At 40.3% G+C, this 14,339-nt stretch overlaps 1 protein-coding gene across 4 annotated transcripts; it reads right to left on the bottom strand.

Moving 5' to 3' along the window:
* Positions 1–2,323: 2,323 nt before the first annotated feature.
* Positions 2,324–14,132, bottom strand: LOC117400312 (cyclic AMP-responsive element-binding protein 1-like). Of its 4 annotated transcripts, none has more exons than XM_034000078.3 (8): positions 13,872–14,132; positions 9,783–9,911; positions 8,809–8,979; positions 8,517–8,617; positions 6,835–6,977; positions 6,300–6,482; positions 3,705–3,858; positions 2,324–3,311 (listed from the first exon to the last, which is right to left on the bottom strand). In XM_034000078.3, exons 2-8 carry the CDS (start codon positions 9,894–9,896, stop codon positions 3,167–3,169), a joined length of 1,011 nt encoding a protein of 336 aa, XP_033855969.1. In that variant the 5' UTR covers positions 9,897–9,911; positions 13,872–14,132; the 3' UTR covers positions 2,324–3,166. The 4 variants fall into 4 exon arrangements, with proteins under 4 accessions (XP_033855969.1, XP_033855979.1, XP_034780356.1 ...); XM_034000088.3 differs by having other exon boundaries at positions 8,833–8,979; positions 13,872–14,131; XM_034924465.2 differs by lacking the exons at positions 9,783–9,911; positions 13,872–14,132 and adding an exon at positions 9,711–9,749.
* Between the last annotated feature and the right edge of the window lie 207 nt (positions 14,133–14,339).

The raw sequence follows: 14,339 nt of genomic DNA, 5'->3' as shown, positions 1-14,339 counted from the left end.
ATATTCCCCTGTGAGTGTTGTGCTGTCATGGGATATCCTGCACCAAATAGGTACCATCAATGGATTTGATAGCAAACATCAGACATACCTTGAAAATGCTTTGTAAATAAAAACATTTTCACCGATAGCTTTCTCACAAACCTGAAGAATTATAATATATTTATATACGTTTTAATACTCAAGATATGTATAGGTTTGATTAAGATGTTTTCTTGTTATTCAGATTATATAATCATTAAACCACAATTATAGAAAGAAACTTCCTTGTTGTAATTGACATGGAAAAGGGCTTGTAACCAGAAGGTCCCCGGTTCAAATCCCAGCTCAGCCACTGACTCATTGTGTGACCCTGAGCAAGTCACTTCACCTCCTTGTGCTCCGTCTTTCGGGTGAGATGTAGTTGTAAGTGACTCTGCAGCTGATGCATAGTTCACACACCCTAGTCTCTGTAAGTCGCCTTGGATAAAGGCGTCTGCTAAATAAACAAACAATAAAAAAGGCTTTCCCTATTACAATATTCAAAAGGTTTGTAGTAATCTGCCATTATAAACTACGTACAGAAAACTGTTTTACTCCTAGCAGCAATGTAAAAACGGACAGGGAAAAGCATGCAGACATGATGCCATAGATTCACACAGGTGTCAGCAAAAACAGCCAACAGAAAATAAAAAAAAATAGCTGATGCTAGTTTACATAAATGCATTCACATTTATTTAAAACAACAATGTATTAAATGGGTTAATAATGTCATTAGCATTTTCTAAAAACTAACATTCAGGTCCCATTTCTATTACTTATAATTAATATAATGTACACTGATTAATTGTGCCACTGTAAGGGTGTGCAGCCACGAGGCCTGTACAATGACACTGTTTGGATCAAGGGTGCACAATTCTTGTCTCGGAGAGCCATTCTGCTCACTTAATGAAACAGTAAACTACTGTAGGACCTGCAGAGAGGGTTCATTGTTTTATTCAGGCCACCAGTGGAAGCTAGTTAGCAGTAAATTACTAGATTATATACCATCATATTTAGTTTAGCTGGTTCCAAATATTTGTGACCAGTGGCAGCCACAAAGACTAACAGTAGCATTCACAGAAGCTACTGTGGAAGTTTAAACCCAACCACTAAATTAGCCAGAATTGATATATTTGTTTACAGAAAAAAAGAAAAATGCTTAACAGATTACTGGAAAAAATACATGCTGTAATCTGCAAACAAGCAACAGCAATAAAATCAATGTATTCACTTTTTTGATTCTGTTACCCTTTTTCATAATTTGTTTTTAATATACAAAACTATACCCCTTCTCTGTGACAAAGAAGACGTCTAACAAAAGATATATAAAAATAAAAGAATAAAAACGCAGGATTAATTGTAACTGTGGCTATGATAATACTGCACATTATGGCATGACATAATATAAAATAAAACAAGGAAGCATGCTCCCCTCCGCGCCTTGAGCTGATAATCAATTTGAGGTACAGGTGTTTAAACTCTGAACCGTGATATAAATGACCTTGCCTTGGGTTGAGCATCTGAAACCTGCGTCTGAATTCCCTCCAACCATCCCAAAATAATACCTCTACTGCTGACACACATCTTATATATATATGTATTACAACTAACACACACATATATACGAAGCGGGGATAATATACAATATAGCAAATTACAAACATAGCATTCTAAAATAACAACAAACAAAAAGTACTTTACAACACAAGTATTCCCCCAACCTGCATCATCAGTGTCACATGACCTCGTAGAAAACGAAGGACTGGCTGTTGACTTTTGCCAGTTTCTATTAGATGTTCTGTTAATCTACACACTGAAAGTGCTGTGCCTCTGATGCAGTCAGGTTGGGGACTGCTGTGTTACAGACTCAAGGTTACACTTGTACTTTAGAATATGATAGTCTGGCTCAGACTGCTTGCCGATAAAGGAAGGGTGTCTTAAAAATGAGATTAGAACCGGGGTTTATCCTAGTCTGCTTTAAGCAAGTGCATCTTGAATAGGTCCGGTTTGCCAACAGAAATCCTGTCTATTAAAAAAGTAGCTTTTTCAAAGCTTTCACCGGATATATTTTCATTAAAATGAATCTGCTTTTCGACTGCTGTCTTTATTTGTGAAATTGTCATGAATGTTTAACCTCACTAGGTCCCATCTTGACCCGAGCTCAGGTCAGTAACATACCTCACTGAATACCTTTATAAGGCAATATTCACACACACACACACACTAAATCTACAAATTTCTGTTAGTTTTTAAGAAAACTAAAAATTCTGAAAAAAAACAAACAAACAAAAAAACATTTCAGCGATTAAACTGAACTGCCTCCAAACATTTTAGTAAGAAAAGCACCACACATACAAAATACACATTGTGTAAACCAGCCATAGAAATATCTCACGTCAACCCACTGACACTACAATCTTACATTCAGTTTTAACTGACTGGAGGGAACATCAAACCATGCTCTGGGTGGGTGGTTGAATGCTTTGGATTCTGGGCTGATAAATACTTTTAAAGTAAATAGCACACACCAGTATTAATTATTATGCATAACTAAATTAAATGCATTGTTGATAGATATTTAAGAACAAAACAAGATTTAGAACTGAACATCTGAAGGAACTAAAAAATTCACATTAGTATACAAATGATGCACTCTGTTTTCCTTTGCCTGCTTGGGAGTCTGAGGAGCCACAAAAGATAGCTGCAGGATTTAAAAATAACTGGCACAAATCTCTCCCAACAAATGCTAGGGGCATCATGGAATTCATGAAGGGGTGTATGATTCAAGCTTACAAAGAAGTTCCTGTTAGGTGGAAATGTCAGTTTCAAAATACCTCAAGTTTTTTTTATTTATATATATATATATATATATATATATATATATATATATATATATATATATATATATATATATATATATATAAATAATCATTTCTTTAAAAAAGGGGGTCTTCATGATTAAAAGTATTGTTGTTACTATTCAACGGTAGGACATCGGACTAATCCATACTTTTGAAATAGGTCAGGTTCTTTTTCCGGTATTTTGTAGCATAAAAAACCCCCCACACATTTAGAAAATGTGTCTGTCGCCCAGCTTCCTAATGCCAGACTAGTCTCTGTACAGATCTGCAGTAAAACATCTGTGGAATTAATCGGATTTATGGCAGTAGAGGTCTTTAAGTGCTTTAAGTTCTTCAATCAACGTTTTGTTCTGGTTTTCCAACACAGCCACCCGGTTCTCCAGGCATTTCACATACTCCTTTTTCTTCCTGCGACACTCCCGCGCTGCCTCCCTGCCGCACAGAGAGAGGGGAGGGGAGTTAATGTGGGGTCAAAACCAGAACCACATCACATTAAAACTGAAACCAACACAAGAAAAGCAAATGTACAACTGAAGTACCCTTAGGTACAACGTCAAATATGACAGCGAAAGAAAAATAGCTATACGGGGATTCGGAAAAAAACGAGACAATATCACCTGCAATACCAAATCATTGCAATAACAGGAATTGGTCAAACCAAAAGTAAACAGGCCCTTTATCCACAGCAGAACTGGTGTACAATTTAACACTGCATAGAGGAGAATACATGTATATGAAAATTAGTTTTCTAGCAGACATTCCTATTCCACAAACAGGCTGCCATGGTCACCCACCACCCGTCTGATCCCTCAGATGTGCGAGTACCTGTTTTTCATGAGGCGCACTTCTCTCTTGCGAGTCGCTTCCTCTGCTGTCTGGTGAGTGGGCAGTGCTGGGGAGGACGCCATGACCACGCCCGGGGCGATGGTGCTGGTGGGAGCAGTGCGGATCTGATAGGCCTGGACATCCCCGGAAGCAGCTGAGAAGGAGACACAAAGAGGTTGCAACGGGTTATCCAAGTCTGAGTGAGAAGCATGCAGCAGTCCCTGGATATTCACCCATAAAGCAGCAGGGGCTATGTTAGGAGTGCTCTATCTGGCCATCTTTTTGGATCTAGGAGCTTTTTATTATGTTCAAAACCTGAATCAGTCCCACAGAACCAAGAATAAGATCAGCTGACATAAGCAGGAAGCAGCACTCTCAAAACAACCTTAAAGTATGTGGAGGCATTGTTGGCACCGATATGTTCTTCACAGAGGAACGCGTCTCCTGCTAGATTTAGCTGTCCCACTTAAACATCAAAAAAATGTGAAATACTGGAAACGGTGAATTTGCGAAAGGGCCCTTTATACAGTCAAATATAGTGCAGTAATCCGTCGCGTATCCGACTGCGGTGGGACCAGAGCAAGGGCAGACATGTAAAAAGTCGAATGAATGAATCCCATGTTAAGTACCATTATACACAGCTGTAATTACTATAGTCACACAATTATTGTTCTGAGATTCAGCTTTTATTAGGCATCTAAGTCACCTGTTCAGAAAGATAAAGGGTATTAATGCTTGTGACTATCTGTCTGCCGTGTGTCTGCATGCATTCGCTGCTGACTGACAGGCAGGAGATCGAGACGGAGGGTGAAGGATTTATTTACATATCAACACACTGGACAGCTCACGTGACACTACCAGCAATGGCAGCACACGGAGCACAAACAAACACAGTGTACGAAAACTTTGGTGGGATCTCCAATCTCTGAACTAATCTTCTCTGTTAAATAACTAACAAACAAGCAAGTCAGCGGTTTTGACTTGCTTACTAACTCTTCGGTATCCAACCCTGGTTCTTTCTCACGTTGGTGAATTTCAGCTGCTTTAGCCCAATTGGCTTCGGTTTTGCAGCAGCCCTGAGGTAAACACACCTACCTGCCGATTAGATTCCACACCTAGTAATCACACACAGCAGGCAGGCTCACCCAGGAGCGTCAGGTACTTAATTAATTACAACAAATACACACTATTTACAACATACATTTACACAAAAAACCCTCTTCATGCGCAGGGCTGTATACACTTATATTAGTGTCGGGTAATTTACACAGTATTAAAATACATACGTTTACGAAAAAACAACTTTCGATTGCAAGCACAACTCGCTTTTGCTTCCCTGTAGCCATTTTCTATTGGCGCTGCACATGTGGGTGACATTGCAGAAGAGCTTGATCATGGCGGACACGTGATGGCGGATACACACTGCATGACTGTACTCGTGCAATTTACTACCAACACGGGAATTAACCATGTACTCGATCTTTCTCAAACAGTCCAGGCACTAAACAGTTAAAACACTGAATTAAAATAACTACATCTGGCGAACACTACACCTGTTTGAGGTCTGACTGACATAACGTGACTTTCGGCTTGAGTACCAGGTCAAATATCCACTGAAAGTATACAGTATTACACATTTCTAAACAGCTGAGAATCTGAAGATTATTAAGAGAAAAATGTTTTCACTCTGATGAAAAATACCCTACGATTACCTAGTCTGGATGTAAAAAAAGATGTTTTAAATGTACTCAAATTCAAGTCTCTTTAGCAATGTCTCTAAGTGTAATTTAGTGATCTCCTACCTAAAAACTGGAACAGTATCAGTGGTAGCCACAACTCACAGGAACTAGGATCAGAAAATTGTATAAATACCGTGTCTGGTTTTCATTTTACACCAAATTGTTTGATGGGTGTGTAATGTGAAGAAGTTCGCCATCAGCTAGATCTGTCAACTCATCAACATCTTCTGTAAAAAAAATGTTTTTTCTTTCGGTTCAGTAAGCATTCTTGGTTATGTAAAGCAATGCAATCTGCTCTCTGGTAATGCTGCGCTTTAAAATCATGGTATATTCAGTAATCGAAACCGAAGATACTGAAACGCTGCACCTCATAATAAAAGCGACCTCCATTGGCCTGGATCTTTAGTGAAATGCATTTTGATTGGAGAGCTATCCCTAAAGTTTATCCTGTGAATATTTCACTACAATTAATATTTTGTTAAATTTATTTTTGGGTTTATAAACATTTTGGACGATTTAGCAGGACTTCTGGTAAGCTTGTACTTTGCCGAATCTCCCGTCCAAAAAATAAATAAAATAAAACTCACTCGTCTAGCTTTCTGTCTATCTAGCTTTACTTTCGTTTTGAAAGTATGTAAAATCATCCCTGATTGGTTGTTGGAGCCTTTGGAGATGTCAGTCATTTGGTAAGCAACCAATGGTTGTTTAAAAATGCTTAAAATGGGCATTAAACGTCACCATTGCATCATGGTTCATATATGAACAACTTCTAGCGACGCCGAAGAGGAAAGGTTAAACATCAAGTCCCACTTGATAGAACTTTGTTTTTCTTTCTTCTTGTTCTGGCATCACTCACCTTGCACAACTACCTGGTTACTGGGAACCAGTATCTGCTGCCCATCAGAGGTCTGTGCGTACTGCAAGATTGTAGTACCGGGCTGAGCTGCAGCCGCATTGCTCATGGTCAGTGTCTGCAGCCCCTGCATTCCATCAGTGCCATTGTTAGCCAGCTGAATGGCACCTCCCTGTGTGATAGCAACTGGGGGGGAAAGCAGAGGAGAAATAAATCAACAAGCGTCAAGCCTTTCAAACAAGAGGCATGCATGTTAATGGCTCACACCTGGCAGACAATGGCAGCACACATATAAACATCCATACAATACATTTGCTTATTTAACTAATGCAACACCTTGTTTACAAAGGGTAGGGGAACTGAAGATTTGTATTTGAGGATTTTCTGAAATTAACAAAACAAGAAGAAAAAAAAAAAACATTTCAGCGATTAAAAAAATTGGTTTCTAAGAAATTTGAAGTTAAGAATGAACATTATTTTTGTTGAAACAGTCAAAGGAAAAGCAAAACGTTCACATAAAGCAGCTTTTCCCACTTACTGTATTGCCCGGTGCTGGTTTGGTATATCGGTGTTGGCACAGTCACTGTGGTGATGGCAGGAGTGGACGAATCCTCTTCCGATTTCTCTTCCTCGATCCGGGGAACTCCTGGAGCGTCCGATGAAAGATCATTCAGGATTTTTCTACCAATGGGGGGGAAAAAAAAAAAAAAAAGCAAAACATCAGAAGCCAGGGACAGCATTATACAGTACCTGAAAAAATATCAACAACTTACCGTTTGTTTGTCAGCCAGATCTTTGGCGAGTACCGACACAGCACACTACAGGTATTGGCATCAAGGCACACAACAGTATGACAATTAATACATACATTCATTAGAACATACATTCATTAGGTTACAAACGAGAGGAGGCCATTTGGCCCATCTTGCTCACTTGGTTGTTAGTAGCTTATTGATCCCAGAATCTCATCAAGCAGCTTCTTGAAGGATCACAGGGTGTCAGCTTCAACAACATTACTGGGGAGTTGGTTCCAGACCCTCACAATTCTCTGTGTAAAAAAGTGCCTCCTATTTTCTGTTCTGAATACCCCTTTATCTAATCTCCATTTGTGACCCCTGGTCCTCGTTTCTTTTTTCAGGTCGAAAAAGTCCCCTGGGTCAACATTGTCTATACCTTTTAGAATTAGAAGTCTTCTTTGTTCAAGACTGAATAGATTCCGTTTTTTAATCCTGTCTGCATACGACATGCCTTTTAAACCCGGAATAATTCTGGTTGCTCTTCTTTGCACTCTTTCTAGAGCAGCAATATCCTTTTTGTAGCGACATGACCAGAACTAAACACAATATTCTAGATGAGGTCTTCGTAATGCATTGTAAAGTTTTAACATTACTTCCCTTGCATCAAATTCAACACTTTTCACTATATATCCGAGCATTTTGTTGGCCTTATTTTTTTATAGCTTCCCCACATTGTAAACTCATAAACTCCTAGATCTTTTTCATAGATTCCTTCTTCAATTTCAGTATCTCCCATATGGTATTTATAATGCACATTTGGAATTGCCTGCGTGCAGTACCTTACACTTCTCTATTAAATGTAATTTCCCTTGTGTCTGCCCAGTTTTGAATGCTGTCTGGATCATTTTGAATGACCTTTGCTGCTGCAACGGTGTTTTCCACTCCTCCTATTTTTGTGTCGTCTGCAAATTTAACAAGTTTGTTTACTATACCAGAATCTAAGTCATTAATGTAGATTAGGAAGAGCAGAGGATCCAATACTGATCCCTGTGGTACTCCACTGGTTACCTCGCTCCATTTTGAGGTTTCTCCTCTTATCAGTACTTTCTGTTTTCTACATGTTAACCACTCCCTAATCCATGTGCATGCATTTCCTTGACTCCCTACTGCGTTCAGTTTGAGAAGTAATCTTTCATGCATGACTTTGCCATTTTGTTTTAGATTTTGATTTGTCTACTTTTGGGATGTAATTGTTTTGCTCCTCTAGTACTACAATTTGTTTTATTTAGTAAGCTCAAAATATGATTAAAATAATGCTATTCATTCCACTATCACTTCCATTCTTGTTATAAGGCAGAAAACAAACAGCACCGTGCTGTGAGTTTAGCTCCCGGGATCGCAGTGTACATATATATATATAGACACACACACACACACACACTGGCTTCTGCAATGGGAGGATTGTAAAACGCTGTGGTAGTACCTGTAGGAGGGCCGTCTTGAGAGGATCTCTCTGCGTTTCTGAGAGTCTGTCACACTGTCCACCGACTCCTGGGAATCCTCGCTCTCAGCAATCGTAGAAATCTGCAACAAATCGCTAAGCTCAGTCCAATCCTTATTTAATCATGTATTTATTCAAAATGTGAAATATGCAAAATTGAAACGTGCTTTACATTTCTTCACTTCCACATGCATTTAACAGGGTGCGTGTTCATAGAAACTCTGAATGAAAAACGCATGATGGAATGAGTAGTGTAGTAAATAGGTAGACTTGCATAGATACAGTTGTCAGTGCTCACCTGCACCGTCTGAACCTGCGGAGACTGGATGACTGAGGGTTGTGCAGCCTGTATGACCCCGTGCACCTGAACCGTCTGTCCGTTTGGGAGCTGAACAAGAGTCACGGTGGGGCCTGTAGATGTAGCGTGAGCCCCTGCCATGGGCACCTTATTTAGAAGAAAAAAAAAAAAAATTACACCTTTAGTGTTTTGTGGTAGAGAAGGAATTGTGTCAACACAACAGAAAATGGTTGATATGCTGGAATATACTAGAGTCCTAAAAGTCTGACATTTACAATAGCTGAACCTGGTTTGCCAAGTTTATTATCATGCATTACCATTGGGAACAGGGGTCGGCACCATAGAGTGGCAATGGACATTTAAAAAAAAAATAAAACTCATTGTCGTGTGTTAGACGTATTCACTGCCACGGACACTGACAACTCTAGCCACATACATGCGTGTCCGTGTATGGACAAGATGCCGACCCCTGATTGGGAGTATCGAGACTCCCTGGTAGCTGAGCGCTGTACCTGTATCAGCGTTGCAATCTGTGGCTGTGCCCTCACTCCTATCTGTACCTGTGTCTCCCCTCCTATCTGTACCTGTGCCAGCACTCCTATCTGTACCTGTGCCAGCGTTGCAATCTGTGTCTGTGCCTTCACTCCTATCTGTACCTGTACCTGTGTCTCCCCTCCTATCTGTACCTGTGCCAGCACTCCTATCTGTACCTGTGTCTCCCCTCCTATCTGTACCTGTGCCAGCACTCCTATCTGTACCTGTGTCTCCCCTCCTATCTGTACCTGTGCCAGCACTCCTATCTGTACCTGTATCAGCGTTGCAATCTGTGGCTGTGCCTTCACTCCTATCTGTACCTGTGTCTCCACTCCTATCTGTACCTGTGCCAGCGTTGCAATCTGTGGCTGTGCCTGCACTCCTATCTGTACCTGTGTCTCCCCTCCTATCTGTACCTGTGCCAGCGTTGCAATCTGTGGCTGTGCCTGCACTCCAATCTGCTGGTTTTCTGTCTCTGTGACAGCAGCCTCGCCACCCTGCTGAGTCTCTGCTACAGATTCCATGGTCATTTAGTTTTCTGAAGACTGAAACACAAAGAGAAGAAAAGCCACATTAACAAAAACAAAACTAAGAACCTACCGTGCAACAACTCAGGCATCACTCAAGACACAGCGCTTTACATTTTGAATACCACAACGTAGGATGTGGAAAGTGGATTTCAAATGAGTTCAGAGCTGTACAGTAGTTTTTACAGCAGCTCTGAAAAGGATCACACAACTATTGAGACCCATTTGCACCAGTCATGGCATTCTGTTGGTTCAAATAGTCTTACAGATTAGCATTCATGCTCTATTCATCCCTCTGTTCCAAAAACAATAACAGATGTCTAGTGAGTTAACACATGCATACAAAGCTGCACTTGTTTTGTAGGTCATTAATGGACGCTTTCAAATCATACAAGTGTTCACAGATTCAAGTTCTCTGATGAGGTAAAGCTGGGATGCAAGTTAACACATAGAAAATGATCTAAATAAACATATTTGAAGCTCTGCAGAAGAAATGATTGAGATTGCTTGAAGACTTTATTGCTTTATTGATACTGTTGGATGCTGCTTTTACCCTTAAACAGAATCATTTATCTTTTCTTTTTTGGTGATGGTCGATATGCTGGAATATACTGGACTACATCCTTATAACAATTAAGAATATTTTCATGTTTCTGTATAGCAGAGACCTTATGCAAACTCACATGCAAAATAAACCATTTCACATATGTGCTAGTATAAGAGAAACCTGCACAGCCAGAGTAGGGAAATGATTTTCCCTATTACATATTATTTGCAGTTGGGTGTTGGTCTTAAGTTTGAACTACATTTTTTCCCCATAAGATCAGCGCCCTCTGGTGGTTGATGTAAACCCTAATATGTTATGTGACCAACAACTTGGATTAGCACATCGAGGACTTAACTACTTATCTAGATGTGTTCCCATATAACCAATATATATATTTATTTAAGTATTGAGTTGTACTGTGCCCTTCAATAATGAAATCTATCTAAAAATGCAAAGAAAGTTTAGAAACAGCGCACTCACATAAAGGGTCCTTATCACATATTTATCGCATATTACTTGATGAATCTGATGAAAGCCAAATGTAATCTGAAATGCCAATAGGGGGCAAGGAGTATAGGATGAAAGTTTGATGAAGACAGTTCAGTAATCGTGTTCACCGTGTGGAGTGCGAGGGACGGACATGAGCAGAGCATATACAGTGACTACAGAAAGTCTACACTCCCTTGAACTTTTTTCACATTTTGTTGTGTCAGTGCCTCAGAGTTTCATGAATTTAAATGAGGATTTTTTTCCACTTATCTACACACCATATTCCACACTGTTAAGGGAAAAAAAAGTTTTTATTGAGAAAAAAATTATATATTAAATACAAAACTGAAAGAGCATAATTGGATAAGTCTCCACCCCCCTGAGTTAATACTTGGTGGAAGCACCTTTGGCAGCAATTCCAGCTGTGAGTCTGTTGGGATAGGTCTCTACCAACTTTGCACACCTAGATTTGGCAATATTTGACTATTCTTCTTTACAAAACTGTTCAAGCTCTGTCAAGTTCTTTGGGTTCTAGGCAGGGTCTTGGTGGTGCCATACACCTTCCACGTCTTAATAATGGTCTTGACCGTGCTCCAAGAGATATTCAAGGCCTTTGATATTTTTTAATACCCATCCCCTGATCTGTGCCTTTCAACAGCTTTGTCCCGGAGTTCTTTTGAAAGCGCCTTGGTGCTCATGGTTGAGTCTTTGCTTTGAAATGCACTACCCAGCAGAAGGAACCTACAGGAACAGCTGAATTTATCCTGAAATCATGTGAATCGCTACAATTTAATACAGGTGGAGGCCATTTAACTTGGTGTGTGATACGTGCCCTATGGGGGTAAACTGTTGTGCTTGCGATACCCTTGCTAACAGAACACAAAGCCCCTTTTTCAGGAACAGTGGTTTGAAACGTTGTTCCAGACCGGGAGACCTAGTCTGAGGCAGCTTTGCTGTATCAAACCCCAAGTCTCCCCTGGTGTGCCGTGCAGGGGCCTGAAACCAAGCTCCAAGCCACAAAGTGGCTTCAAGTTCCCTCAGCTTTCAGCTTTACTCTTTACAGAACAGCAGTCTCTTATGTATGTAAAACTGTAACAAAGAGCTTTCACAACATTAGACATCAGCAGCAGTTCTCTTGAAAAGCCATATAAGAGGAAGAGAAATTTCCATTATGTGGCAAACCTGCCAGCTGGACTTTAACAGTGTATTTGTATTATTATTATTATTATTATTATTTATTTCTTAGCAGACGCCCTTATCATTGCTCCCATCCTTACAGGTGGTTTAACTACAGACACACAATAATACAGACTCCAGGTAGGAATGTTTTCACTCATGTCATTGTTAGCTGTGAACATAATAAAAGACTAGCCACTCGTACACTACTGCCCAAAACCAACTCGAGACTTGTGTGAGAATATACAGGATTCCCTTTATATGCAGATATTCATATTAAACATGCAAGGTTAGAAATAAGACTCCCATTGCATAGATCCTTTCCTGGTTTCAGTATGAGTTTAATCAGACACACATGAGCTTGTTACCTACACACTGTGGCTAATGGAGCTTGTAGCAAAATCTGGAATGGGCAACACTGCTATGCAATAGGAGTCTTGTTTCCATCCCTGATTATGTGAGTGCAGATGCAGAAGAAATACAGTAGTCAAAACCAAGCTTCAATGATTTTTCTTTTTAATCGGTTTAAAAAATGTTAGGGGGAAACATTCAGTGGTTGCTTCCTTGAAAGCCAGACCCTCTCTCTCTCTCTGTCACTGAAACACTGGGGCTATGCCTCCATCAAACCTTCGCTTTGATCACTCAATACTATCACATGCTGAGATTTTGGAAAGGCAAAGATTTTATTTTTGTAATGGTTGTAATAACATGTCCCATACAAATCAGAAACCCACTGTAGGGCATTGGGCAATCAGAATGACTTCGGCGGTGTACTATTTAACGCAGCACTTACTATACTAGGTTTTTGGATGCAACCGGCGAACGACTGACAGCTTCCTCCACTGCCCATGATAGTACACTTTCACTTTCAATTTCATGGGATTTAAAACATTTGCTACATTAATATTTTGAAATAATCGTTGCATTAATAAATTCGACGGCATATATTATTTATTTACTAAGTGAATTAGCCCACACGCTATTTTTTAAAACACATCTCCGATAAATCCAATTTCAGAAACTCGTCGGTCGAAATTGCCCGCCCTCGTTTGAAAATCGCATGCTGTTTTCGAGCGTGACATTTCAACTGAGTGGGATGAAAAAAAAAAAAACCACAAAGCTCTAGAGATGAACCGAATTTATTGAAAATGTTTGCCACGTATGTAACATGCATGTGCCAGCGTCAAGAAATCAGTCAAATTACACACACCATTATCTGAGATTTTCATAAAAGCAAAAAATAATACATGCATATGCCGCCTTTTTTCGTTTTCTTGTGAGATAATGAATCTCGAGTGAATAGTTAGCACTATTTTTTTTTACTCAAATAATTAAAATGTTCCGTATAAAAATGAAAAAACAAAACAAAAAAAGTCCACTCCAAAACGACCAACACGCACAGTGTTATTATATACCGGTACAAATATGCATATTTGAAACCTCCTATGTCATGTGGAAGAGACATGATTAAAACGATGCTTTATTTGAAAATAACAGTGCGGGGGGGGGGGGGGGTAACCGTTTGTGTTTAACAGCGGTGCAGTTTATCGAAGTAGAGGAAGTTGTGCCCTCTGCGCTTCTCCCGAGCTCTCTCTCTCTGTCTCCGATTCCCAGCCGCATACCCCCATCCCTCCCCGGCAAGCAGGCAGCCTACGAGCCCCGCCGCCGCCATGATCTCTTTGTTTCCCCCGGACCGAGTCGGACTAGGCTGGCCCCCTGTCTGGGACGTGTCCCTGCCACCCCCCCAGACGCTTCTCTCCTCTTACCGGTACAGACTCCCTCCGTCACTCCCGGGCCCCCGGAGCTCCACTTTTATTCAGGCCGACACGTAAGAGATCGCGTCAGGCTACACCTCCGTCGCGTCACCGGGAACAACAACACGGAGAACGAGAGACACGACAATTAGCTCAGCAAGTACCACCGAGTGAAGTCGAGTCAGATCCGAAAGATCCCCAAGACCGACCGAGTGCTGCCGAACGCTGCCCGAGCTTCGCCGGAGAAACACGGACATTCCTCAACTGTGACGAAACTTCTTTTTACGGGTTTTTGGCGCATGCCATCTAAATGGAGATGATGCGCGCCCTCTACCTTTGTATTTGTATTTATATTTTCTCCCATTCCCCTACGCTTTTTATTTATTTATTTTTTTTTAAATAAATTTGACTACACATTTCTTTCTCTTTGTTTTTCTCTCCCTTATACCTTCAAATATAATTTACTGTTGTTACTTCAAT

The sequence above is a fragment of the Acipenser ruthenus genome, chromosome 10 (genome assembly GCF_902713425.1).
Source record: "Acipenser ruthenus chromosome 10, fAciRut3.2 maternal haplotype, whole genome shotgun sequence".
In the NCBI taxonomy this organism is placed as follows: domain Eukaryota; kingdom Metazoa; phylum Chordata; class Actinopteri; order Acipenseriformes; family Acipenseridae; genus Acipenser; species Acipenser ruthenus.
Note: the sequence above shows the minus strand (reverse complement) of the source record. Positions and strands in the feature narration are given on the sequence as shown.